This window comes from Amblyraja radiata, chromosome 22 (assembly GCF_010909765.2).
Source record: "Amblyraja radiata isolate CabotCenter1 chromosome 22, sAmbRad1.1.pri, whole genome shotgun sequence".
NCBI classification, from domain to species: Eukaryota; Metazoa; Chordata; class Chondrichthyes; order Rajiformes; family Rajidae; genus Amblyraja; species Amblyraja radiata.
Window position 1 is genome coordinate 23,121,685 of NC_045977.1, and position 26,299 is coordinate 23,147,983.

General features: G+C 51.4%; 2 protein-coding genes across 2 annotated transcripts; one reads left to right on the forward strand and one right to left on the reverse strand.

Annotated features, from left to right (window-relative positions):
• The first annotated feature begins 695 nt into the window (after window positions 1–695).
• Window positions 696–10,184, forward strand: rnps1 (RNA binding protein with serine rich domain 1). The gene is made up of 7 exons (XM_033040678.1): window positions 696–837; window positions 3,922–4,077; window positions 4,506–4,685; window positions 6,651–6,753; window positions 8,424–8,577; window positions 9,230–9,371; window positions 9,463–10,184. Coding segments are annotated over exons 1-7 (843 nt in total). The 5' UTR covers window positions 696–835; the 3' UTR covers window positions 9,569–10,184.
• A 1,229-nt stretch (window positions 10,185–11,413) lies between these two features.
• On the reverse strand, window positions 11,414–26,275 carry LOC116985738 (nucleoside diphosphate kinase-like). The gene is made up of 5 exons (XM_033040683.1): window positions 26,039–26,275; window positions 21,141–21,271; window positions 14,067–14,168; window positions 13,189–13,301; window positions 11,414–11,749 (listed from the first exon to the last, which is right to left on the reverse strand). Exons 1-5 carry the CDS (start codon window positions 26,109–26,111, stop codon window positions 11,629–11,631), a joined length of 540 nt encoding a protein of 179 aa, XP_032896574.1. The 5' UTR covers window positions 26,112–26,275; the 3' UTR covers window positions 11,414–11,628.
• Between the last annotated feature and the right edge of the window lie 24 nt (window positions 26,276–26,299).

Here is a 26,299-nt window from a genome sequence, read left to right on the forward strand (position 1 = left end):
GCGCCATCTTTGTACAGGTGCCCCCGCCAATGTTGTACAGGAGCCGGCGCCATCTTTGTACAGGTGCCCCCGCCAATGTTGTACAGGAGCCGGCGCCATCTTTGTACAGGTGCCCCCGCCAATGTTGTGCAGGAGTCGGCGCCATCTTTGTACAGGTGCCCCCGCCAATGTTGTGCAGGAGCCGGCGCCATCTTTGTACAGGTGCCCCCGCCAATGTTGTGCTGGAGCCGGCGCCATCTTTGTACAGGTTGCGCCCCCATATGCAAAGTTTATAGAGCGGAGCTCAATAATCTTTGCCCATATGTGTTTAGGATTGGGCGCCACCTCTGTCAGGGGCCGGAGCCCTTTACGCAAGAGTGGCGCCATATTTGTATATGTGCTTTTCCCCCAACGACCATCACACTCTTCAAGTAACACTAGCCTTATTAATGACCCTTTATGGACTGACAGTCTTTGGTTACATTAAGGACTGTGGATAGACACAAAATGCTGGAATAACTCAGCGGGACAGGCAGCATCTCTGGACAGGAATAGGTGATGTTTCGAGACCCTTCTTCAGACAGTGACACCTGTACGACGACGAGAGCTTAGAAGGAACGGGGATGCAAGGGTTACTTGAAATTAGATAAATCAATATTCATCTTGCTGGGTTGTAAACTGCCCAACACAACCTATTTCTGCCATGTGTCCCGGCTGGTCCACTGCCCCCCTCTACCGAGTACCAGAGGTACTGCAGCGATGCCGAGCTGACGTAAGGCGCGGGTGATGACGCGGCGTGGGTCGGTGACGACCTATAAGCGGGACAAGGTGGCGGCGGGGACCGAGAAACTGAGGAATGTAAGTGGATGTAAATCCGGCTCCATCCGCGGCCGGGGGTGGCTCAGGGCCGCGGAACCCGGGCCATCGTATTTCCCACAAACTGTGGCTGTGGCGCCGTGACCACTTTCCATCGGATGAATGTTCCTTTGCGGGAGAATAGAATCGGAGCGGACACTGAAGCCTGAGGCCTAGCGTGGCCGGTTCAGGGGGGAGACCGGAGCCCGGGCCCACAGGACGTGCGTGCGGACCGGCAGTCCTCGGCCAGTTCCCGACCCGGGGCCCAGGCTGGACTGGGCTGTGAGTGTAGCTCCTCCCCAGGCCGGCTAATGTTGGCATTGATCTGGCAGCAGCAATAACAACAATATGCATTTATACAGCGCCTACAACCTATTCCAGAAGCCAGAGTGCCCCCGGGTCTGACAAACGCCAAACATCTGGGTGTACTCTCATTTTACACCAGCATTTTGTGATTTGTTATATGTAGAAGCTGCCCCTCCATCATTTATACCCCCCCCCCTTGCAGCCAAGGGATAAGGGGGGAGAAATTTGTTGACATGCAAAACATTGTCCATTCTCCTCGACACATTGGCTTCCACTTTCAATAGTTTTTAAAATGGCGAACATTCATAAAATGTGGCTATTACATTTATACACACTTGACATTCACTACAGTTATAAATATTCAATTATCTTTTCATTGTAGGTTTGAAGGAAAATCCATGAATTATTGAACAAAAAGATTTAATAGGAAATATTTGGGGTGTCCACAGAGTAAGCCAGTCAGCTTGTGTGAGTCTGCAGTGTAATTGATAAACAGGAGCATGGTTTCTCGTCTGCTCTGCCATTCAATGTGATCACGGCTGATTTTCCCCAAGTCTCCTCTCCTGGGCCACATCCCCATTACTCTCCATTCCTCGATCTGTCAAAAAGTTACCAACCTCAGTGTTCTCACCTCTGCAACCCACTGGGGTAAAGATTCATCGCCTTGTGTGAGAAAATGTTATGTGTACTCAGGTTTAAATGAGTGCCTTCTAATCTTGTAACTCTGTCCCCTTGTTTGCATCTCTCCCACTTTTGGAATCTGTCATAGAGCTGTACAGCAAAGAAACTGACCCTTTTGCCCACCTTGTCCATGCCCACCAAGTTAACATACTGGGCAGGTACCATACGCTTGTATTTAGTGTATCTCTCTCTAATATCCATATATCTAATATCCATATATCTGTCCAACTATCTTGACATCGACCTTGTCGCTCCCTGTCAGGATAGGAGACTGTAACTGGACAGTACAGCACCCTTGTAACAATACCACGCTATTTATAAACACTAACTCCATGGCAATAAAGGCCAGCATGATGTTTGTTGTAATTAATGTTTCAATTACAAGAACACCAAGATCCCTCTGTGCTTTGCTCGTTTACACTCTTTCTTTCCCTCCCTCCTCCCCTTCTCTCTTCCCTTCCTGCCCTCTGTATCTGCCCCTGCGGTGTCACACACACTAACCACCCCCCCCTTGATATTATATTAATATTATTCATTCGCTCCTTTTACTCGCCCTATCCACTCACGCATAGCCCCCAACTCGCAGGCGCAGCTAGAGAGGAAGAGGGCGGGGGGTAGAGAGGGCAGAGGACATAGGCAGAGGGTAGAGGCAGAGGTAGAGAGAGGGCAGCGATAGGCAGATAGCGGCAGCAACTTCCCCACCATGCACCGACACGAAGGCGGGCGGGTGAACGTCGACCAAAGGATCGCGAGTTGGGCCGCCGCAGTCTTCAGTTATGATCTTTGGTCTTCAGTTCATGGCCCGACTTCATCTCCGTCTGCGTCTTTTGAATTACGGGGGGGAGGAGGGAGGGGTTGGGGGGTTGATGTCACACACAGCACGAGGAAGAAGGAACGCAGACCCATTGTGATGTCATCAGCAAAAGACGGTCGTTTTTAATTCAAAGTTTTGTCAGATTTGTGAACATTTCCATTATTAACTGGAGATATAAAACATGAAATTTTCAGATAAGGCGATTTTGGGGAAAATGTCTACCGGAATATGTAAACAATTTACCACTACCGCGTCGTTTTTTCGTGAAGATGTGATAACACACACACACACACTTTTATGTTTAGAGATATTAAATGCCCTCTGGAAATGCAAGGGCGTTTTGTCTGCAGGTCCCCTCCATCCACTCTGCCTGGCACTTGCTCAAAGAATTGCAGCAAATTTGTCAAATGTGACATTCCTTTCACAAAATCACGTTCACTTGCTTTGAGCTCAAAGTGCTGGAGGAATGGATTGGTAACGTTTCAGGTCAGGACCCTTCTGCAGACTCAATTTGCGAGTATTGTTATTTAAATAATTAGCTATTTTATTCCTTGTTTGTAGACTCTAGTATCTTACTAACTGAGATATTAAGCTAATGGTCGACAGTTCCCTGCTTCCTGTCTCCCATCCTCCCTCCTCAAACAAGGGCAGTAACATTTGCTGTTTTCCAATTCGCAGGGACTATCGCAGAAATGCCTCAACAAATGGATCTGTGAAGCCTCTTGCTTTTTAACACCCTTGGGTACAGGCCACCGGGAAACCTCTGTCTTGCTTCCCCTTAGTTGTCTCAATGCTTTGTCCATCGTGATAGTATTGGTACAAGTTTTTCCCCCTTCTATCTGAAACTAGCACATCTCCTTGGGATATCTGCAGTGTCTGCTCCTTGTAGACTGGTTCCAGTCATTGGTTCAAAAATGACCTGTCTTTTCCTTGCTTCAGGTCAAGAATCCCCCGCCCCACATGTACCTCAGCCACCCTCTCATAAATCAGCACAACTCTCACCGTTTGTTTTGTTAGTACTTGTCAGTTTACTCTCAAAATCAATTTACTCACTCTTATCCACTAAGAGACAAACCCGAAGCGGTCCACTATTCCTCTACCACTCCACTCCTGCCTGCTTGATGTGCAGATTACTCTGGTGGTCACTGCAGTTGAAAGGTGTGCCGCTTTCCATCAGGTTGGTCTGGCATCAGACCCTTCCTCCATGGCACCAAACTGCCACAAGACATGAATGTTTGCCCCAACGTGCCTGTTTGTTCACTCCTGCTGTGGGTTGTTTTGGCCAGGGCTCCGTCACCGACCAAGCGTAAAGAACACGGTCAAGAGAAGTCCAAGGACAGGACGAAGGAGAAGGCCGGCATCAAGGAGGCGAGCGAGAAAGAACGAGGGCGTGACAAGAACCGCAAGAGGAGAAGTGCCTCGACAGGGAGCAGCAGCACCAGGTATGGGGGGGGGGGGGGAGATCAGGTGGGCCGGGATGGGGTGAGGGTAAGGACTGGGATGGGATCAGAGGTGGAGGTGGGGCGGGTGGTTGGAATGTGCGTGTTCTGCAAAGCCACTCTGATGGGCTTGGCAGCTGTGGGCATCTTCTCTAGGCAACCTTCTCTGGGCAGTTCCTCTTGTCACACCCTCTCTCGTTCCTCATCCTCGTCTCCCTGGCGATCGCTCACTCTCTCCCTCTCCACTCTCCCCTCTGGCTCTCACTCTCTATCCCCCTCTCACTGGGTAATGGTCCCTGTTGTCTTCCCAGGCCTCTCCCTTCTCCCTGGTTAATGGCCCTTCTTACCTCTCCCCTCTCCCTGGGTAATGCCCCCCTCTTGTCTCCCCACCTCTCCTTCTCCTTGGGTAACGGCCCCTTTTGTCTCCTCAGCTCCAGCTCCAGTTCGGGCTCCAGTTCCAGCTCAGCCTCCAGCAGTGGCTCCAGCTCCTCGTCGGCCTCCAGTCGCTCTGGGAGTTCCAGCAGTTCCCGCAGCTCCAGTTCCAGCAGCTCCTCGGGATCACCGAGCCCGTCCCGGCGCAGACACGCCAACAGGAGGCGCAGCCGCTCAAAGTGAGTCCCCAACAGTCTGGTGTCAGGCTCCTTGGCAAGGCGCCATCTCGTCCAGCAAGCCCCTCCTGCTAGGCTTAGGCCTGGGGCATCTTCTTCACTTGCTGGAGGATTAATTACTAGTCTATTAATTTACATCTTCAAATCCATAATTGAACCTTGCTTCAAGTAAACCGGAGATGAAACATCGGCATTGTAATGCAAAACCACAAAGTGGCGGAGGAATGTTTTTGAGGGCGCATTTGGAGTATTGTGTTCAGTATTGGTAACCCTTCTGTAGGAAGGATGTCATTAAGCTAGAAAGAGTGCAGAGAAGATTTACGAGGATGTTACCAGAACGGGAGATACAGGGAGAGGTTAGGCAGGCTTGGACTTGTACATAGGACTATCTGAAGAAGGGTCTCGACCCGTAGCGTCACCCATTCCTTCTCTCCAGAGATGGTGCCTGTCCCGCTGAGTTACTCCAGCATTTTGTGTCTACCTAGGACTTTATTCCTTGGAGTACAGAAGGATGAGGAGTGATCTTCTAGAAATGTATAAAATCATGAGGGGAATAGATAGGGTGAATGCACAGTCTTTCACCCTGGGGAGGGGATCAAGAACCGGAGCACATAGGATTAATGTGAGAGGGGAAAGATTTAATAGGAACTTAAAGGGCAACATTCTCACTCGGTTGATGGTGAGTATATGGAACAAACTGTAGAGGAGGTAGTTGAGGCAGGCATTATAATAGTGTTTCAAAAATGCTAGGACAGGTGCATGGATAGGTACGGTTTAAAGAGATATGAACTAGTACATTGGTCGGTGTAGCCAAGTTGGGCTGAAGGACCTGGTCCCCTGCTGCATTACTCAGTGGGATAGGCAGCATAGAACAGCACAGGAACAGGCCCTTTGGCCGCAATGTCCATGCTGAACATGATGAAACTAATTCAATGATACTTTATGAATCTCCTCTGCCTAGGTCCATCTTGCTCTGTTCCCTGCACATCTCTGTGTGTATTGGGGGTGCTCTGGGCAGAGTGACATGAACGGATCTGTTTGTTCTGAGTAGGAGCATTGACATATAACATAGATAACTGGAGGCGGATTCAGTGAGTGAGCCGGGCGCACTCGTGTGCTGTGATGCAGATCCCTAGTGCGGTGTGACGTGGTCCCTTCGTGCGCTGTGACCCGGTCCCTCGTGCGGTGTGATGCGGTTCCTCGGGTCGCTGCGGTGCGGCTCCCTTGTGCGCTGTGACGCGTGCCCTCGTGCCCTGTGACCCGGTCCCCTCGTGCGCTGTGACCCGGTCCCCTCATGTGCTGTGACCCGGTCTCTCGTGCCCTGTGACCCGGTCCCCTCGTGCGCTGTGACCCGGTCCCCTCGTGCGCTGTGACCCGATCCCCTCGTGCGCTGTGACCCGATCCCCTCGTGCGCTGTGACCCGGTCCCCTCGTGCGCTGTGACCCGGTCCCCTCGTGCGCTGTGACCCGGTCTCTCGTGCCCTGTGACCCGGTCCCCTCGTGCGCTGTGACCCGGTCCCCTCGTGCGCTGTGACCCGGTCCCCTTGTGCGCTGTGACCCGGTCTCTCGTGCCCTGTGACCCGGTCCCCTTGTGCGCTGTGACCCGGTCTCTCGTGCCCTGTGACCCGGTCCCCTCGTGCGCTGTGACCCGGTCTCTCGTGCCCTGTGACCCGGTCCCCTCGTGCGCTGTGACCCGGTCCCCTCGTGCCCTGTGACCCGGTCCCCTCGTGCGCTGTGACCCGGTCCCTCGTGCGCTGTGACCCGGTCCCTCGTGCGCTGTGACCCGGTCCCTCGTGCGCTGTGACCCGGTCCCCTCGTGCGCTGTGACCCGGTCCCCTCGTGCCCTGTGACCCGGTCCCCTCGTGCCCTGTGACCCGGTCCCCTCGTGCGGTGTGATGCGGTACCTCGGGTCGATGCGTTGCGGTTCCTTTGTGCCCACCCTGTAACCTGCACATCGTTGAATTGACAGGTCGAAGTCACTGAAGCGGGATGATAAAGAGAGGAAGAAGCGAAGTCCCACTCCCCAGCCCACCAAGGTGCACATCGGCCGGCTGACCCGCAACATCACCAAGGTGCCCGCCCGTGCTCTGTAATCCATCGCTGCCGCTGTACCACGGGGGGTGATGGGCCCACCTGGTTCATGCTGGGCTTCACATCTAACCATCCACATTCTTACTGAAGAGGGATCATGGGGTCCATCCCACATCACAGACTAGCAACCAAAGGGCAGGAGCTGGCCACTCGACCCCTCCGGCCCCTGCTGTTAGTCAGTAGCAGTGGTCCAGCGTGTTGAGCCACAACCTCCCAGCGCCACAGACCCGGGGTCAATCCTGACCTCAGGTGGTCTGTGTGGAGTTTGCACGTTCTCCCTGTGACCGTGATGGTTTCCCCCCAGGTGCTCCAGTTTCTTCCCACATCCCAACGACTGCAGGTTTGAGGAAGATTAAAACTCTTTGCATGGTGACTTCCTTCCATTTATGCTCCAACCTCCTAGATCTATTTTTTTAAATTTACTTGTGTGTTTGTGTATGTATGCATCCTTCTATTTATTTACCTATTTATTAATTGTCCATGTTCATTTATTATTTATGTCTATTTATTGATTTAAGACAGATTAAGTCAATCGGTAGAAAGGTCCCAACCCAAACATTGCCTGTGCATTCCTTCTACAGATGCTCCTTGACCCATTGAGTTACTCCAACACTTTTTACTTTGCTCAAGCACTTCTTATGTCTGTGTGTGACCCATATCCCTCCATATCCATGTGCCTATTGAAAAACTCTTAAACGCCACTTTTGTATCTGCTTCCACCATCACCCCTGACATCACATTCCAGCCACTCACCACCCTGTGCTAAACAAAAACCGGCCCCTCCGATTTCCTTTAAACTTTGTTCCTCACCTTCTGCTGAGATATGTTCTCTGAGAGATCTCTGGTGTTGGCTACAACTGCTGAGGCTGTACAGTACGGACACAGGCCCTTCGGTCCATCTCGTCCATTTCATCCAAGTTGCTCGATCTAAGCTAGTCCCACTTGCCTGTGTTTGGCCCTGTGTTTAAACCTGTCCTGTCATGTATCTGTCCAAAGGTCTTTTAAATGCTGTTATAGTACCTGTCTCCACTACCTCCTCTGGCAGCTAGTTCCATGCACCCACCGCCTCAGTTAAAAAGGTGCCCCTCAGGTTCCTATTAAATCTTTCCCCTCTCGCCTTAAACCGATGTCTGATTCTTGATTCCCTTCCTCTGGGTAAAATACTCTGTGCATTCACCCTGTCTATTTCCTTCATGATTTTATACACCTCTATAAGATCACCTCTCATCCTCCTGTGCTCCAAGGAATAAAGTCCTAGCCTGCTCAACCTCACCTGTAGCTCAGCCTCTCAAGTCCTGGCAACATTCTTGTAAACCATCTGTAGAATAATGAAAACACTTCAGCCCCTCTGGAGGGAGCAACTCCAAAGGAGGGAAAAGCCAGTAGAGGTGCTTAAAGTTTAAGTAGTGTGTGTTAGGGAGCTGTTGTGAGATTGTGATGGGGAAAGGGGGAGGGAGGGGAAAGCCGGTGACTACAGAGGCAGAGGATGGCAGGGTTGGATTTGGCCGCTGTGTGATTACTAACACCTGCCTTCCTCTGACGATGTAAGTGCTTTTAATGATGGGCGTTAACCGATCTGACAGTGGTTTGATTTCTGTGGGCGTCCGTGACTCTCTGCTCTCCCTCTCTCCCCACCCCACCCCTCCCACAGGACCACATCATGGAGATCTTCTCAACCTACGGCAAAATCAAGATGATCGACATGCCCCTGGACCGACTGCATCCACACCTGTCCAAGGGCTACGCCTACGTGGAGTTTGAGAACCCCGATGACACAGAAAAGGCTCTGAAGCACATGGATGGAGGTAGTGGTCAGTGGATCATAGCCCCAAATCAGCCCACCAGCAACGCAGCAGCTAACCAACCTTAACATGGGCGGCACAGCTGGTAGAGCCACTGCCCCACAGCACCAGAGACCTGGGTGATCCTCACCCCCCACCGCCGTCTGTGTGGAGCTTGCATGTTCTTCCTCTGACCGCGTGGGTTTCCTCTGGGTGCTCTGGTTTCCTCCCACACCGACATGCAGGTTTGCAGGTTAATTGGCCTCTGTAAATTATCCCTCGTGTGTAGGGAGTGGACATGAAATTTGGGATAACGTAGAATTAGTGTGAACAGGTGATCGATGGTTGGAGTGGACTCGTTGGTCAGAAGGGCCTGTTTCCGTGTTGTATCTCTTTAACTAAATTCAGTATCATGTTCGGCATTGGCATTGTAGGCCAAAGGGCCTGTTCCTGTGCTGACCTGTTGTGTGGTGCGTGGTAGGAGGAATGAGGAGCTGCCTGCCTGCCTGTGACGTGACTGTAACTCCCACTCATCGGGGAGCAGAGGATCTCCCCTTGCGACACCCCGGTCCCGACGGCCCTCTCTCTCTCCCCCCTCATCGTTCTCTTCCCTCCCCCCCCTCCCTCACCCTCACCGTTCTCCCCCCCCCCCTCATGGTGCTCTCTCCCTGTGCAGGTCAGATTGACGGGCAGGAAGTGACGGCCACGGCAGTACTTGCGCCGCGACCCCGGCCGCTGCCCCGCCGCATCACGCCACCACGCCGGATGCCACCGCCGCCGCCCATGTGGCGCAGGACACCCCCGCGTATGAGGAGGAGGTGAGTGTGGGGGACGCGTCGTGCGGTGCTGCCCGCGAGCTGCCGGGACCCTCTGCCGGATCTAATGCCACCTTCCTGTAACTCCCCACAGGTCCCGGTCACCACGGAGACGATCGCCAGTCCGCCGGCGTACCCGCTCGCGGTCTCCCGGCCGCCGCCGGCACCGCAGCAGGTCCAGCTCCAACTCCTCGCGGTAAGGACGGGGGGCGGGCGCCCCAGCACGGCCGGCCCGGCCAACAGCCACCTCATACATAAGAAACGTAGCAAACTTTCCCCATCTCTACTTCTGTTCAGGTTGTGTTTTACTTTGTGGGGGGGAGGGGAGGGAGGGGGGTGGGGGGGAGGGGCATGGCAAGGGAGTAAATATTTTCACGTTTGCACACAAAGTGCCGGAGTTTGGATTTGGGTGCGAGGAGAGCTTCACCGTGGTGTTCCCGTGTGTCACCGACACAGAACGTCCTGATTCACGGTGACGGGCGGTGCCAGAGGGTGTGGCTCGGTGCAAATGCAGACGTGTGGGGCATTGCTGGTGATACAGGCTTTGGATCATTCCGCCAGCGCCTCACGCAGACCTCGTGCAGGACTTGGCCACTGGTCTGACTCACACTGGCCTGGCAACAAGATGGGGCGGTCTAAACCCTCAACGGTTCCTCCACTTCAAGCTGTGGGTTGGGAACCGTGACGTTATTCACAGAGGCTGAGTTACTACAGTCACCCTGTCCAGTTTTGTATTGCTTTTTATTTTCACCATTTGCTGTATTTGTACCATTTTGTGTATAAGTTCAGTATCTCAATAAACCGAGGATCAGTATACGAGTGTGAGGGCTTTATTAGCTGATGAAAGGCACTTCCTGCCTAACACAGGAAGTGCCCAGAATATCAAAAGTATCACTTTTGCTGATACTGTGGTTTTAATTTGATTTGTTTTAATTTGATTAATTAATTGAATGTACATTCCTTTGCTGACAAAGCGGTTGAACTCGTGATTCTGGGTCATCAGAGTTCGAGGGGGCCCAGTAACAGCCAGCTGTCTCATCCGTCCCCACGGTCTCTTGTCCCTATGGGCCAGCCGGCTCGGGACTCCACATCTAATGTGCAGCAGGTCGCGCCCCTAAAGCCAGCTCTCCTCCCGGGAGCCCGGTACCCGTCTCAGCCACGGGGCAGGCAGCGACCTGGTGAATGTGCAGATCCATGCAGCACTGTGGCTCGCTGTGAACTCCCCCACCACCTACAGACCCGGGGAGTAGTGGAGTGTCACACCAGCCTGCTGCCGGGGATTGGTGAGTGTGTGGAGAGGAGACTGGGGCTTTGGTATCTTTAGGTAAAGGCAGAATGGCACGGGGTTTCTAGTTTTAAAAAAAAGACAAAGTGCTGGGATAGCTCAGCAGGTTAGGCAGCATCTCTGAAGAACATGGATAGGTGCTGTTTCAGGTCAGGACCCTTCTTCAGAAACGTGTTCCAGGGCTGCTGTCTGACCCGTTAAGTTACTCAGAATTCAGTCTTCCTTGTTTCCACAGGGTTTCTAGTTCTGGTTGGACAGAGAAAGGGTGGCGTGTATAGGAATGATACACGGATCAGTTACTGCAGCTCGCAAAGACCTGATATAAGTGTATAATTACGAGTGGAATAGATGAGGTAGACAATCACAACTTTTTTCCTCCCCAAGGTGGAAATATCGAAGACTAGAGGGCATAGCTTTAAGGTGAGAGGGGTAAAATTTAAAGGTGATGTGCGGAGCAAGTTGTTTTTTTACACAGGGCGATGGGGACCTGGAATGTGCTGCTGGGGATGGTGGTGGAGGCAGAAACAATAGTGGCGTTTAAAATATTTTTAGATGTGGGTATGGAGGGATATGGATCACATGCAGTGAAATTAGGAGATTAGTTTATCGTGGCAACGTGTTTGGTCCAAGGACCTGTTCCTGTGCTGCACTGCACCATGTTCCACCGCACGTCAGGCCTCGTTTATCGCCAGCAACTCCCCAGGCCCTGAACCCCGACCACATCTCCACTCTCCAGCTCTCACTTTCATACGTCATTCAGTTACGTCAGTGGTGTTTATTGAATTGGAAGCTGAGGGAGTCAATGCACGATTGATAAACATCCTCACACTCAGGGCACTGATGTCCTCAGCCGGTGTGGAACCATTTTATTACAAATCGTTGTTTACAGGGTGTTAGTGGAGTGTGTGGCCGCAGGTGGAGTATCTCGTGGCCGCACGGTTGGAGGTAGCTGTGTTGTGGGCGTTTCCTGGGTGTTCATACCTTGTAGAGGTTGCTGTGGGCACAACACTGCCACTCAACCAGCTCGCTATGGTGGAACCACAGGCTGATCTCCTTCTTGGCAACTTCAACCGAGTCGCTGGCATGGACCGCGTTCCTGAGAGGTGGAAGGGCGGGTTACAGGAGGCACGGTGAGGAAGCCAGGATCACTTTACACAAAGCCCCAAACTCTCTCTCCCCCCCCCCCCCCCCCCCCCGCCTACCCTGGATCAGACAGTCAGCACAGGTGTGTGTGGGAAACCGTGACTCACAAAACTGATCAGAGTTTGTCGAAGAGGTGACTGAGGGGATTGGCGGTGGACAAATCTACATGGACTTTAGCGAGGCCTTTGACAAGGTCCCCTGTGGTAAGCTGGTCTGGAAGGTGACATCCCATGTAATGCGAGGTGAGCTAGTTAGCTGGATTCAGAATCGTGAAAAGATGGAGGCAAAGGGTAGTTGTGGAGGGCTGTTCCTTGATTGGAGGCTTGTGACCAGTGGGGACTACTGTTGCTTGTTATCAACATGTGGATGATAGTGTAGTTAACATTGTTCATAAGTTTACAGATCACACCAAACTTGGTGGTCTAGCAGACAGTGAGGAAGGATGTCTAAGTTTACAACAGGATCTCGATCAGTTGGGAGGTGGGCCAAGGACTGACAAATGGAATTTAACTCTGACAAGTGTGAGGTGTTGCACTTTGGTTTGTCTAGCCAGGGCAGGACTTGCACGTAAATGTTATGTGTGTTGTAAAACAGAGATCTGGGAGTATAGGCGCACGGTCTCCTGAAAGTGTCGAGGCAGGTGGACAGGGTTTTAAAGAAGGCATGTTTGCCTTCATTGGGAAGAGTTTTGAGTTGGGGCCTCGTGATGCAGCTGGTCATTGGTCAGACTACACTTGGAGTACTGTGTGCAGTTCTGGTCGCCCAGCTATGGGAAGGATAGCATTAAGTTGGAAAAAGTGCAGAAGTGATTCACCAGGATGTTACCTGAACATGCGTGTATCAGTTTAGAGAGAGGTTGGATAGGCTGGGATTTTTTTCTTTGGAGCGGAGGAGGCTGAGGGCTGTCCTTATTGAAGTGTACAAGACCACGAGGGGCATGGATAAAGTGAATGCTTGCTGTCTTTTTCCCAGGGTAGAGGATTGAGGATTCCAAAACTAGAGGGCACAGACTTAAGGTAAGAGGGGAGAGATTTAAGAGGGACCTCAGGGCCAACCTTTTCACAGAGGGTGTTCGTATCTGTAATGAGCTGCCAGAGGAAGCTGTAGATGTAGAAACAGTTATGACTCAAAAGGCATTGGAGGAATGGATGTATAGAAAGGCCAGAGGCATATTTGCTAAATACAGGCAGATGGGACACACTGATATGTACACTTGGTTGGCTGGGTCGAAGGGCCTAATTGTAAGCTGTACAGGTCAATGACTTGGTCGGTCCCCTGTGGGTCACGGAGGTGAGAGGGTTGCCCCCACTCTCAGGGACTGCTGATGTGGACACACGAACCCTGCGGAGGGTCCCAGCCCCTGGTGAGTGGTGTAAGCTCCCCCACCCATACCTGCTGATGTGGACACACAAGTCTCCGCGGAGGGTCCCAGGCAGGGCGTGGGCAGGGCTGGTGGAGCCCACCATCACACGAGACACCCTCACCACGTCGTGTCCTTCCCAGACCTGCAGAAGGAGAGATGGCAGCAGTTGAGCAATGGCTACAGGCCACGAGAACCGTCACCGTCACCGTGGCGAGGAGGCCATGAGACAAAGAAGCAGAATTAGGCCATTCAGCCCATCCGGTCATGGCTGATCTGTTCTTCCCTCTGTAAGTTTTAGTTGTTGGAGACACAGCCTGGAAATAGGCCCTTTGGTCCACCGGGTCCACGCCGACCATCAATAATCCGTACACTAGTTCTGTCCTACACAATCATTTACAGAAGCCAAGCAACCTGCGAACCTGCAAGTCTGAAATGTGCACCCGGAGAAAACCCACGCAGTCACAGGGAGAATGTACAAATTCTGTACGGACAAAACCAGTTGTCAGGATCAAACTCGGGTCTCTATCGCAGCACCACTGTGACACCCTGGGCGCAGGTCAAGAGTACGAGGTGCCAAGGGACAGTGTGCAAAACAAAGGGGCTCTCACTATCTGTCAGCTATCCGGTCCATTCCACCTTCTCCCTTCCTAGTCAATCTCCGCATTAAAAATACCCAAAGACTTGGCTTCCACAGCGGCCCGCCTGTGGCAATGAATTCCAGAGATTCACCACCCTCTGGCTAGCCATTCCTCCTCGTCTCCACTCCACTCCCATCGGTGGTGAAGCTAGCAGCCGGTGCCCCAGACGTTCACTGGCATCCCGTCAAGAGTAATCCCCCGGGTGAGGTGTGGAGTTCACTCAAGGGTCGAGGTTCCAGCCCAACTCCCCCTCCCCCCCCGTCACTCACCATGGCGACGATCGGTCCTGAGCTCATGTACTCAATCAGCGCCGGGTAGAAGGGCTTCTCCTCCAGGTCATGGTAGTGAGCGGAGAGCACATCATGGGGAGCCTGCAACACAGCGCAGCACAGTGAGCCCACACTCCCCTATACATCCCCTCCCCCATCCCTTACACCGCCACACTCCCCCACCCCCCTACACTCCCCCATCCCTTACACCCCCACACTCCCCCATCCCTTACACTGCCACACTCCCCCACCCCCCTACACTCCCCCATCCCTTACACCCCCACACTCCCCCATCCCTTACACCCCCACACTCCCCACGCTTCACTATCCCCTACACTCCCCCCACCCACTCCCATCTCCCCATCCCCCTACACTGCCCATCCCCTACACCTACACACTCCGCTCTGCCCGACTCCCCCTCCCCACGCTTCACTATCTCCTACTCTCCTCCCCCACCATTCCCTACACTCCCCCACACTCCGCCCCCACCCTATGCACCGTCCACTCCCCACACCATCCAATTTCCCCCCCCCCCCCCGTCCAGCTCAGCTTCAGGTGATGGAAAGGGGAGAGGGGTTGGTACCAGGCAAGAGTCAATGTTTACTTGTCATATGAACCTAAAACAAAGCAATTACATTCTTACTTGCAGCAGCATAACCGATCTGTAAACACAGTACTCGGATAACATAAATAAAAAGTTTTAAAAATTACAAAAACACAATATTAGTGCAAAAAAAGGCAAAGCCTGGTGCATCCAAGGCAGTTCCTAGTTGAGTAGGTGCTTGTCATGTTCAAGAGCCCGATTGGTGTGTGAGGGCAGCAAGAGGTGACTGCGGAGTGTTTGTGAACTGCGGACTCAAAGCCTGAAGCTGGACAATTCTGCACCAGTCCTGGATCAATGTGACAAGTCTCGTGACAATGTGACAGGTGGGCACAAACAGATACCCTCTCATTCGCTACGCACCGACCACTTATATCCCCTTCCCTTCACATCCGTTGTGGAATGTTGTATCTGTTAATGACATTACATCAGGCAACTGAACCGTCCTCTCACCAGCTAGACAGTGGCCCCGACCTCCCATCTATCACATTGGAGGCCATCAAATTATTGTTAATCAGGCATTGTGCAGGGAGGAACTGCGGTTTAAACTGAAGGCAGACACAAAAAGCTGGAGTAACTCAGCGGGTCCGGCAGCATCTCTGGAAAATACGAATAGGTGATGTTTCGGGTTGAGACCCTTCTTCAGTCTCGACCCGAAAAGTCACCTATTTCTTCAGAGATGCTGCCTGACCCATTGAGTTACTCCAGCTTTTTGTGTCCCTTCTTTAATCAGACTTTATCTTGCGCTGAACGTTATTCCTTTCATCCTGTATCAATACACCGCATGATTTTAATCATGTCTAATCTTTTCAATGATTGGATAACACGCAACACAAAGCTTTTCACTGTCCCCCAGTGCATGTGACAATAATAAACTGATCTAAACTAGCACTCCCCACTCACCGTTCTAAGTGTTTCCCCGGCTTCTGATCCCTGATAAATGTCTGTGCAATGATCCCAATATCTCACTTGGGGACATTGACACTAGCCCTTGCATATTTCAATCAGAAGGGGCAATACCGTTACTTCCACTCAGGTAATGGGTGTCCGTAACACTAGTCAGGTAGAGAGTGATCGATGAATTAGGGTGGTGCATTCCGCTGACCAAAATGGTTACAACGGGATTTCAATCTGAAACTAGAGAACCACTTAAAAGTTTAGGTGAGTTGATCATGGGGAACAGGTGAGTTGATCATGGGGAACAAGGATATGGCGGACCAATTGAATAACTACTTTGGTTCCGTCTTCACTAAGGAAGACATAAATAATCTGCCGGAAATAGCAGGGGACCGCGGGTCAAAGGAGTTGGAGGAATTGAGTGAAATCCAGGTTAGCCGGGAAGTGGTGTTGGGTAAATTAAATGGATTAAAGGCCGATCAATCCCCAGGGCCAGATAGGCTGCATCCCAGAGTACTTAAGGAAGTAGCTCCAGAAATAGTGGATGCATTAGTAATAATCTTTCAAAACTCTTTAGATTCTGGAGTAGTTCCTGAGGATTGGCGGGTAGCAAACGTAACCCCACTTTTTAAGAAGGGAGGGAGAGAGAAAACGGGGAATTACAGACCAGTTAGTCTAACATCGGTAGTGGGGAAACTGCTAGAGTTATTAAAGATGGGATAGCAGCACATTTGGAAAGTGGTGAAATCATTGGACAAAGTCAGCATGGATTTACAAAAGGTAAATCATGTCTGACGAATCTTATAGAATTTTTCGAGGATGTAACTAGTAGCGTGGATAGGGGAGAACCAGTGGATGTGGTGTATCTGGACTTCCAGAAGGCTTTCGACAAGGTCCCACATAAGAGATTAGTTTACAAACTTAAAGCACACGGCATTGGGGGTTCAGTATTGATGTGGATAGAGAACTGGCTGGCAAACAGGAAGCAAAGAGTAGGAGTAAACGGGTCCTTTTCACAATGGCAGGCAGTGACTAGTGGGGTACCGCAAGGCTCAGTGCTGGGACCCCAGCTATTTACAATATATATTAATGATCTGGATGAGGGAATTGAAGGCAATATCTCCAAGTTTGCGGATGACACTAAGCTGGGGGGCAGTGTTAGCTGTGAGGAGGATGCTAGGAGACTGCAAGGTGACTTGGATAGGCTGGGTGAGTGGGCAAATGTTTGGCAGATGCAGTATAATGTGGATAAATGTGAGGTTATCCATTTTGGTGGCAAAAACAGGAAAGCAGACTATTATCTAAATGGTGGCCGACTAGGAAAAGGGGAGATGCAGCGAGACCTGGGTGTCATGGTACACCAGTCATTGAAAGTGGGCATGCAGGTGCAGCAGGCAGTGAAGAAAGCGAATGGTATGTTAGCTTTCATAGCAAAAGGATTTGAATATAGGAGCAGGGAGGTTCTACTGCAGCTGTACAGGGTCTTGGTGAGACCACACCTGGAGTATTGCGTACAGTTTTGGTCTCCAAATCTGAGGAAGGACATTATTGCCATAGAGGGAGTGCAGAGAAGGTTCACCAGACTGATTCCTGGGATGTCAGGACTGTCTTATGAAGAAAGACTGGATAGACTTGGTTTATACTCTCTAGAATTTAGGAGATTGAGAGGGGATCTTATAGAAACTTACAAAATTCTTAAGGGGTTGGACAGGCTAGATGCAGGAAGATTGCTCCCGATGTTGGGGAAGTCCAGGACAAGGGGTCACAGCTTAAGGATAAGGGGGAAATCCTTTAAAACCGAGATGAGAAGAACTTTTTTCACACAGAGAGTGGTGAATCTCTGGAACTCCCTGCCACAGAGGGTAGTCGAGGCCAGTTCATTGGCTATATTTAAGAGGGAGTTAGATGTGGCCCTTGTGGCTAAGGGGATCAGAGGGTATGGAGAGAAGGCAGGTACGGGATACTGAGTTGGATGATCAGCCATGATCATATTGAATGGCGGTGCAGGCTCGAAGGGCCGAATGGCCTACTCCTGCACCTAATTTCTATGTTTCTATGTTTAGTTGGAAGTTGACAAGCAGGAAAAAAAGCTGTCATAGATTTCAACAATATCGGAGAAACCTCCCCGCAGTAACCAGACACCATCGTCTATCAACAACAGCCGGTCTGTTTCACTGCAGGAACCGACGTGAAAGCTTCCATAGACATGCTTTAGAAGTTTAGACTTTAGAGATACATTGTGGAAACAGGCCCCTAGGCAAACTGAGTCCGTGCCGCCCAGCGATCACCCCGTACACTAGCACTATCCTACACATTAGGGACAATCTACAATTTACCAACGCCAATTAACATACAAATCTGTACATCTTTGGACTGTGGAAGGAAACCGGAGCAGGCAGAGAAAGCTCATGCGGTCACGTGGAGAACGTACAAACTCTGCACAGACAGCACCCGTATTCAGGATCAAACCTGAAAGGCTGCAACTGCGCCACCGTGCCGCTTCGTGTAATGAGACGATTAAACAATGTAACGCAGCCCTGAGTAATTTTAGCTTTCAAAAATAATAAACTTAGTTATTGTAAAGATCTCTTCCTGAACATCCCACAGGAAAAATACAATGGTTTTATAACGTGATTGTCTGTACCATGGAGTTCCTCATTGAGTTGGACAGAGCTGCCTGTCCCTGTCTCGGGGTCTAGGGGAAGACACACGGCTCCAGTGGACGGTCTGCCGGTCAGGTGTTGAGTAGGGATGGAGAGGGCCGCGGCTACAGGATGACACTCCGCAGGCGAGGGTGTATGCAGCCCTCCCTCCCACACACCTCCAACCCTGCCAATTGCTGCAGTCACTGTGAGTGGTGGTACAGGCAGACTACAGCCACGGAAACACCATGATAGTCATACAGCGTGGAAACAGGCCCTTTGGCCCAACTTTCCTACATCGACCAAGATGCCCCATCTACGATAGTCCTACATGCCAGCGTTTGCTCTATACTCCTCTAAACCTTTCCATCCACGAACCTGTCCAATGACTTTTAAATGCTGTTATAGAACCTTCTCAGGGAGCTCATTTCACCCACTGTGTGAAAAGGTTGCCCCTCAGAATCAATAGACAATAGGTGCAGGAGTAGGCCATACGGCCCTTCAAGCCAGCACCGCCATTCAATGTGATCATGGCTGATCATCACCAACCAGTACCTATTAATTTTTTTCCAGCTCACCTTAAATCCATTTCCCCTACTCTGGGTTAAAGGCTGTGCATTCACTCTATCTATACCTCTCATGATCTTATACACCTCCATAAATCACCCCCAGCCTCCCATACTCCAAGAAATAAATATCCTCGCTAATCCTCTGGGATTTTCTGCGTATCCATGTGACTATCCAAAAGTCGGTTAAAATCCACTAACATAACTGCCTCCACCACCACCACCCCGTGCATCCATTTTCTAAACTTCTATAAGGTGACCTCTTTCTCTCACCAGACTTGCTGGATGTTTGCAACATTCTGGTTTTCTCTGAGCTTTCCAGCATCTGCAATTATTTGTGGTTTTTCATTAATGGTAAGTGATTAGTCAACTTATTGAAGTACATTTCGCTGTAACCAGGGCAACAAGGTGGGTAGAGGGTAGAGCTGCTGCCTCACATCACCAGAGACCCAGGTTCGATCCTGACCTCGGGAGCTGCCTGTGTGGAGTCTGTATGTTCTCCCTGTGACCGTGTGGGTTTACTCCAGGTGCTCCGGTTTCCTCCAGCATACCAGAAAGACGTGGGGGTTTGTAGGTTAATTGGCCTCTGTAAACTGCCCCTAGTGTGTAGGGAGTGGATGAGAAAGAGGGATAACATGAACAAGTGTGAATGGGTGATCGATGATCGGCATAGGCCGAAGGTAGACAGAAAATGCTGGAGTAACTCAGCGGGTGAGGCAGCATCTATGGAGAGAAGGAATAGGCGACGTTTCGGGTCAAGACCCTTCTTCAGACTGATGTCGGGGGGCGGGGGGGGAAGAAAGGAAGAGGCGAAGACAGTAGGCTTTGTGGGAGAACTGTGAAGGGGGAGGGGAAGGAGGGAGAAAGCAAGGGCTATCTAAAATTAGAGAAGTCAATGTTCAGACCGCTGGGGTGTAAACTACCTAAGCGAAATATGAGGTGCTGTTCCTCCAATTTGCACTGAGCCTCACTCAGATTAGGAATGGGAGGGGGAGTTGAAGTGCTGAGCAACCGGGAGATCAGGTTGGATAATACGAACTGAGCGGAGGTGTTGGGCGAAGCGATCGCCAAACCTGCGCTTGGTCTCGCCGATGTAGAGAAGTTGGCACCTGGAACAGCGGATGCAGTAGATGAGGTTGGAGGAGGTGCAGGTGAACCTCTGCCTCACCTGGAAAGACTGATTGGGTCATTGGATGGAGTCGAGAGGGGAGGTAAAGCGACAAGTGTAGCATTTCCTGCGGTTGCAAGGGAAAGTACCCGGGGAGGGGGTGGTTTGGGTGGGAAGGGATGAATTGACAAAGGAGTTACGGAGGGAACAGTCTCTGCGGAAAACAGAAAGGGGAGGAGATGGGAAGATGTGGCCAGTGGTGGGATCCCGTTGGAGGTGGCGAAAATGTTGCTGGATTATGTTGTATGCGACGGCTGATGGGGTGGAAGGTGAGGACAAGGGAGACTCTGTCCTTGTTACGAGTAGGGGAATGGGGAGTGAGAGCGGAGCTACGGGATATAGAGGAGACCCTGGTGAGAGCCTCGTCTATAATAGATGAGGGGAACCCCCGTTCCCTAAAGAATGAGGACATCTCCGATGATCTGGTATGGAACACGTCATCCTGGGTGCAGATGCGGCGTAGATGGAAGAATTGGAAGTTGGGGATAGAGTCCTTACAGGAAGCAGGGTGGGAAGAAGTGTAGTCCAGATAGCTATTGGAGTCAGTGGGTTTGTAGTAGATGTTGGTCAGTAGTCTGTTACCTGCGATGGAGATGGTGAGATCTAGAGACGGTTGGGAGATGTCGGAGATGGTCCATGTGAATTTGAGTGCTGGATGGAAGTTAGCGGTGAAATGGATGAAGTCAGTGAGTTCTGCAAGGGTGCAGGAGGTAGCCCCAATGCAGTCGTCAATGTAGCGGAGGTAGAGTTTGGGGATAGGACCAAGGTACATCTGGAACAGGGATTGTTCGACGCATCCTACAAAGAGGCAGGCATAGCTAGGGCCCATGCGCGTGCCCATAGCTACGCCTTGGATTTGGAGGAAATGGGAAGAGTCAAAGGAAAAGTTGTTGAGGGTAAGGACCAGCTCTACTAGGCAGAGGAGAGTATTATTAGATGGAAATTGGTTGGTTCTGCGGTCGAGGAAGAAACAGAGGGCTTTAAGACCCTTGTGGTGGGTGATGGAGGTGTAGAGTGACTGGACATCTATAGTGAAGATGATGGAGTGGCGGCCTGGAAAACAAGTGAAGATGAGGGCATGGGCCGAAGGGCCTGTTTCCATACTGTATCTCTAAACTAACTACAGCCCACAGCAGAGACACCCGGTAAAGATGGGCAGGTTACGTTGTCAAGCAGTCAAGCTGCAATCTCACTCCGTACCTGCACTAGTTTCAGTCCCACCAGCTGGAAGCCTCGTCGCTCAAACCTCTGGATAATTTCTCCCACGAGCCTCCTCTGGACGCCGTCCGGTTTCACCGCCACCAGTGTCTGCTCACGAATCGCAGCGATCCCTGGTCCCGGCAGAGAGGGGGAATTAATACAGGACAGCACAGTACAGCAAAGACTTGTCCAAACCCCGGGCATTCCTTCTTCTCCCAGTTCCCATCGGGCAGAAGCTACAGACCCTGAAAGCGCGCACCATCAGACTCAGGAACAGCAGCTTCCCCTCTGTTATCAGGCTTCTGAACGGTGCTTCCATAAGCCAGAGTAGTGTCCGATTCACCTCTACCCCATTGCGGACATTGTCTCTGGAACTGATGCGCCACAATGCTGAGAACATTATCTTCACCTTCACTCTACCTATTGTACTTGAGTCTGACTTGATTGCATTTATTTAGAGCATTATCTGATCTGTTTGGATGCCATGCAATACAAATTCTTCCCTGTACCTCGGTACATGTGACAATATTAAACCTAAACAACTGGAGCAGGCTCTTTGGTCCATGGCGAATAAGATGCTAAGAAACCTATCTCCTCTGCCTCCACATGAACCATATCCATGCGCCCATCTAAAAGCCTCTTAAACGCCACTCTCGTATCCGCCTCCAACACCACCCACAGCAGCACGTTCCAGGCACCTTTCATCTTCTGTCTTAAATAAACTTGCTCTGCACATCTTTAAACTTCGCCCCTCTCACCTTCCAGTCATACCTTCTAGTCTTTGACATTTCCACAGAAAATAAAGCCCTATCTATGCCTCTCAAAATGTTATATACTTTCAGATTAGTGTGGAAGGGCAAAAGGGTTGGCAGGGAGGTGATGAGCTGAAGAGCCTGATTGTGTTTCTATAACTGATATCACAAGGGCTCTCTAGTCAATCTTATAATCCACAGCACTGCGAGGCAAGCAGTTATATCACTGAAATGACTGAAACAAATTTAATTCCATTTATTTTAATTCCATTTGGATTTTTGACTCGATTAAATGCCTTCAGCTGTGCTGGTTTAGTGTGTGGCAGGATGTGAACCCGGCCTGGAATTCCTGTCACCGACCAGAGTCTGGAGACTCAGTAAATTTCGGTGGGCGGCGCGACTTTCGTCAGCAGCGGCCTCTGCAGTCCGTCTGCGTTTTTATTATTTTATGTCTATGTTTTTATGTAGTTTTTGTTATTTTTTGTTGGGGTATGTGTGTGGGGTGGGGGGGGGGGCGGTGGTGTGGGGGGGGGGGTAACTTTTAAATCTCTCCCTGCACGGGAGACCCGACCTTTTCTTTGTCGGGTCTCCGTTGTCGTTGGGGCTGCAACGAGGAGCGGCCTCCAACAGGAAGACCGGGGGCTCTGGTGCCGACTACTCACCTCACCGTCACGGGGCTGGCCGAGTCCGGAGCGGGTGGAGCTGTGGTGGACGCTGCTGCGGCCCGACCCCCGGTGTTTCGGAGGCTGCAACTGCGGGTTTGGCGGGCGGCACCGGGAGCCCGCGGGTCCCTGGAGGGAGACCGCTTTTCAGGGCTCCCGCAACGGCGACTTCTCCCGCCCGAGTTGCGGGGTTGAAGAGCTCCTGGAGCGGGGCCTTACAGCACCGCCCCGCGCGGCTTGGAATGGCCTCGGGACTCTGCGAGCGCGCGCCGGGGGCTCTAACACCAAGACCCAGTGTGCGACCTTGCATCACCCGGCGTGGCTTTAATGGCCGCGGGACAATTCGCCATCACCCGCCGGGGGCTTTGACTTTGTCTCTGACATCGGGGGGGGGGGGGGGGGGGTGCAGTGGAGAGATAAGGTTGTTTTGGCCTTCCATCACAGCAATGTGATGGATGTTTATGTAAATTATGTTGTGTCTTGGGTCTATTTGTTTGTAATGTATGGCTGCAGAAACGGCATTTCGTTTGGACCTCAAGGGGTCCAAATGACATTAAATTGAATTGTATTGTATTGTATATAACTTCATCAATTCCACACAGCAAGCACGGAGCTCCCTCTCCCTGCAGTCAGCAATACAGCACGGATACAGGCCCTTTGGCCCAACACATCCATGCCAACCAACAAGCCCCATCTAAACTAGTCCCACCTGCCTGCGTTTGGCCCATATTCCTCGAAACCTTTCCTATCCATGTATCTGTCCAAATGTCTTTTTAATGCTTTTATAATACCATCCTCAACAACCTCCTCTGCAGCTCATTCCATATACCCACCACCCTCTCAGTGAAACTGTGGCCCCTCAGGGTACATTCGTGTCCTTTGGTTCTGGATTCCACTACTTGTGCATTCATCCTTTCTATTCCCCTCATGATTTTACACACCTCTATAAAATCACTTTTCAGCCTCCTGTGCTCCAAGGAATAAAGTCCTAGCCTGCTCAACCTCTCCCATACCTCAGGCCCTCAACTTCAGCCAACATCCTCATAAATCTTCTCTGCACTCTTTCCAAATTAACAACATATTTCTGATGGCAGGGTGACCAAAGCTGAACACAAGTCTGGCCTTACAATATCTTATACAACTAGAACATAATGTCCCAATCTCTATACTCAATCCCCTGACTGATGAAGGCCAGCATGATAAAAGCCTGTTCACACCCTGTCTACCTGTGACCGACTTTCAGGGAATTATGTACCTGTACACCTAGATCTGCTCTACAACACTCACCAGAGCCCTACTGTTCACTGTGAAGGTCCAGCCCTGGTTTCACTTCTCAAAATAAAACACCTTGCACTTATCTGCATTAAACTCCATGTGCCTTTCCTCGGCCCACATGCCCAACTGATTAAATTCTCACTATAATTCTTAATAATCTTCTCCACTATCTATGATGCCACCTATTTTATCATCATCTGAATACGTACTAATCTTGCCTTGTGCATTTTCATCCAAATCATTGATATAAACCACAAATAACAATGGGCGCAGCACTAGTGCTGGGTCTCCAGTTCGAAAAACAACCTTCCTGGCAGCAGATACAATAGTGGTGTTCAAGAGGCTTTTACATAGGAACTTGGAAGTTCATGGAATGAATGAATGAATGAATAAGTTTATTGGCCAAGTATTCACATACAAGGAATTTGCCTTGGTGCTCCGTCCGCAGGTGACAACATGACACAGTGACAGTTATTAATGACACATAAAACATTAATAATAAAACATTATTGACTAAACATGTGAATTAAATAAAATACCAGAGCAAAAGGAGGCTACAGATATTTGTTTATTGAGTAGAGCTACTACTCGTGGAAAAAAGCAGTTTTTATGTCTGGCTGTGACAGCTTTGACAGTCCAGAGTCACCTTCCAGAGGGAAGTGATTCAAAGAGTTTGTGGCCAGGGTGAGAGGGGTCAGAGATGATCTTACCCCCTCGCTTCCTGGCCCTTGCAGTGTACAGTTCGTCAATGGAGGGAAGGTTGCAGCCAATAACCTTCTCAGCTGATCGGACGATTCGCTGCAGCCTTGAGAAGCTTGACAGAGGAGTCAGTGGAGGTGAAGTCATTGGTGTAGAGAGAGTAGAGGAGAGGGGAGAGCCTTGCGGTGCTCCTATGCTGAGGGTCTGCAGGTCCGAGATGTGCTTTCCCCGCCTCACATGCTGCTTCCTGTCTGTCAGGAAGCTGGTGATCCACCGACAGAGGGGTTCAGGCACAGTCAACTTGGAAAGTTTGGAGTGTAGTAGCTCTGGCACAATGGTGTTGAATGCAGAGCTAAAATTAACAAACAAAATCCTCGCATAGGTCCCCCGGCGGTCTATGTACTGGAGGATGAAGTGCACGCCCAGGTTGACAGATCTACTGGCCCGATATGCAAACTGCAGAGCGTCCAGCAAGGGGTTTCGTGATATTTTTCAGCTTAGCCAGCACAAGCCTTTCAAGGGTCTTCATGACTAGAGTTCAGTGTGACAGGCCTGTAGCCATTAAGACCAGTAATCCTTGCCTTTTTGGGTACAGGAACAATAGTGGAGACTTTGACGCAGGCAGGGACAGTTCTATTGTTGGTGATGGAGAAGTGGCCAGATTGATGTTGAGCAGCATGGAGGTAGTGGGTGGTGGATGAGGCCGCAGTCGTTTGCAGTCAGGCTGTATTTGGGTACACAAAAATGCTGGAGAAACTCAGCGGGTGCAGCAGCATCTACGGAGCGAAGGAGATAGGCAACGTTTCGGGCCGAAACCCTTCTTCAGACTGAAGAGATGCTGCTGCACCCGCTGAGTTTCTCCAGCATTTTTGTCTGCCTTCGATTTTCCAGCATCTGCAGTTCCTTCTTAAACAGGCTGTATTTGGGTGTTAAGTGGTGATTGGAGAGGGGTGGGTGGGTGGGAAAGGGTCCAGGGATGTGGATCAGGTACAGGCAGAGGACATTAGTTTAGCTTGGCATTCTCATGGCACAGACAGAGTGGGCCGAAGGGCCTGTTCTTGTGCTGCATCACGCATGTAACTATACACGTGTGTTCCACCCTCAGGCTTAGGAAAGGGGATCAACACATGGCGTGGGGAGGGTGCACGACTGGGTCTCTTTCCCCCCCTTACCTCACTTTATGCACTCTGACACTTGTTCTCCACATACCCCCCCCGTTTCCCCTCTCTCTGCCCCCCTCACCATCCCACACATACTCCCACCCCTCTCTCCTCCTACCCACCCATTACCCGCCACCCACTCCTCCTCACCCCGGGACTGGGCAATCGCCTTCCTTCCTCTCCCCCTGTCCGCCCTCACACCCCGGAGAGGCCCCTCCGCTTCCCTCTTCCCACGGCTTCTGTTTCTCTGTGAATTGTTATGAAGGTTTCCACAAACTCTGCAGCTACCGGTGGGTCGCCGGCTCGGGACCCGCTCCCTCCCCCCGGGTGCACCCGGAGCCGACACCTACCGGAGGCCCAGCGCGGCCCGGGGCCGGCGGCGCGTCGATCCCTCAGGAGGCGGCTTAGTCCCCGCAGCAGCATCGCCGCTCGGCTCGGCTCGGCTCGGCCCGGCCCGGCCGACTCGTCTCGTCTCGTCTCGTCTCGACTCAGCTGCCAGGGATCGGCCCACAGGGCGGGGCGGTAACGCCGCGGCTCCGCCCGGCCTCCGCTTCCCCCTCCCTGCTCTCTATCTCCCTCCTCTTCCCTCTCTCCCCCCTGCCGGACGCCTC

Coding starts and splice junctions, on each gene's coding strand:
- rnps1 (XM_033040678.1), top strand. Junction 4,078..4,505: donor ACAGGGAGCAGCAGCACCAG/GTATGGGGGGGG, acceptor TTGTCTCCTCAG/CTCCAGCTCCAGTTCGGGCT. Junction 9,372..9,462: donor CCCCCGCGTATGAGGAGGAG/GTGAGTGTGGGG, acceptor AACTCCCCACAG/GTCCCGGTCACCACGGAGAC.
- LOC116985738 (XM_033040683.1), bottom strand. CDS start 26,111: ATGCTGCTGCGGGGACTAAGCCGCCTCCTGAGGGATCGACGCGCCGCC. Junction 13,302..14,066: donor CAGGACCGATCGTCGCCATG/GTGAGTGACGGG, acceptor CTCCTTCTGCAG/GTCTGGGAAGGACACGACGT. Junction 11,750..13,188: donor TTGTGTGTCCACATCAGCAG/GTATGGGTGGGG, acceptor TCCACCTCTCAG/GAACGCGGTCCATGCCAGCG.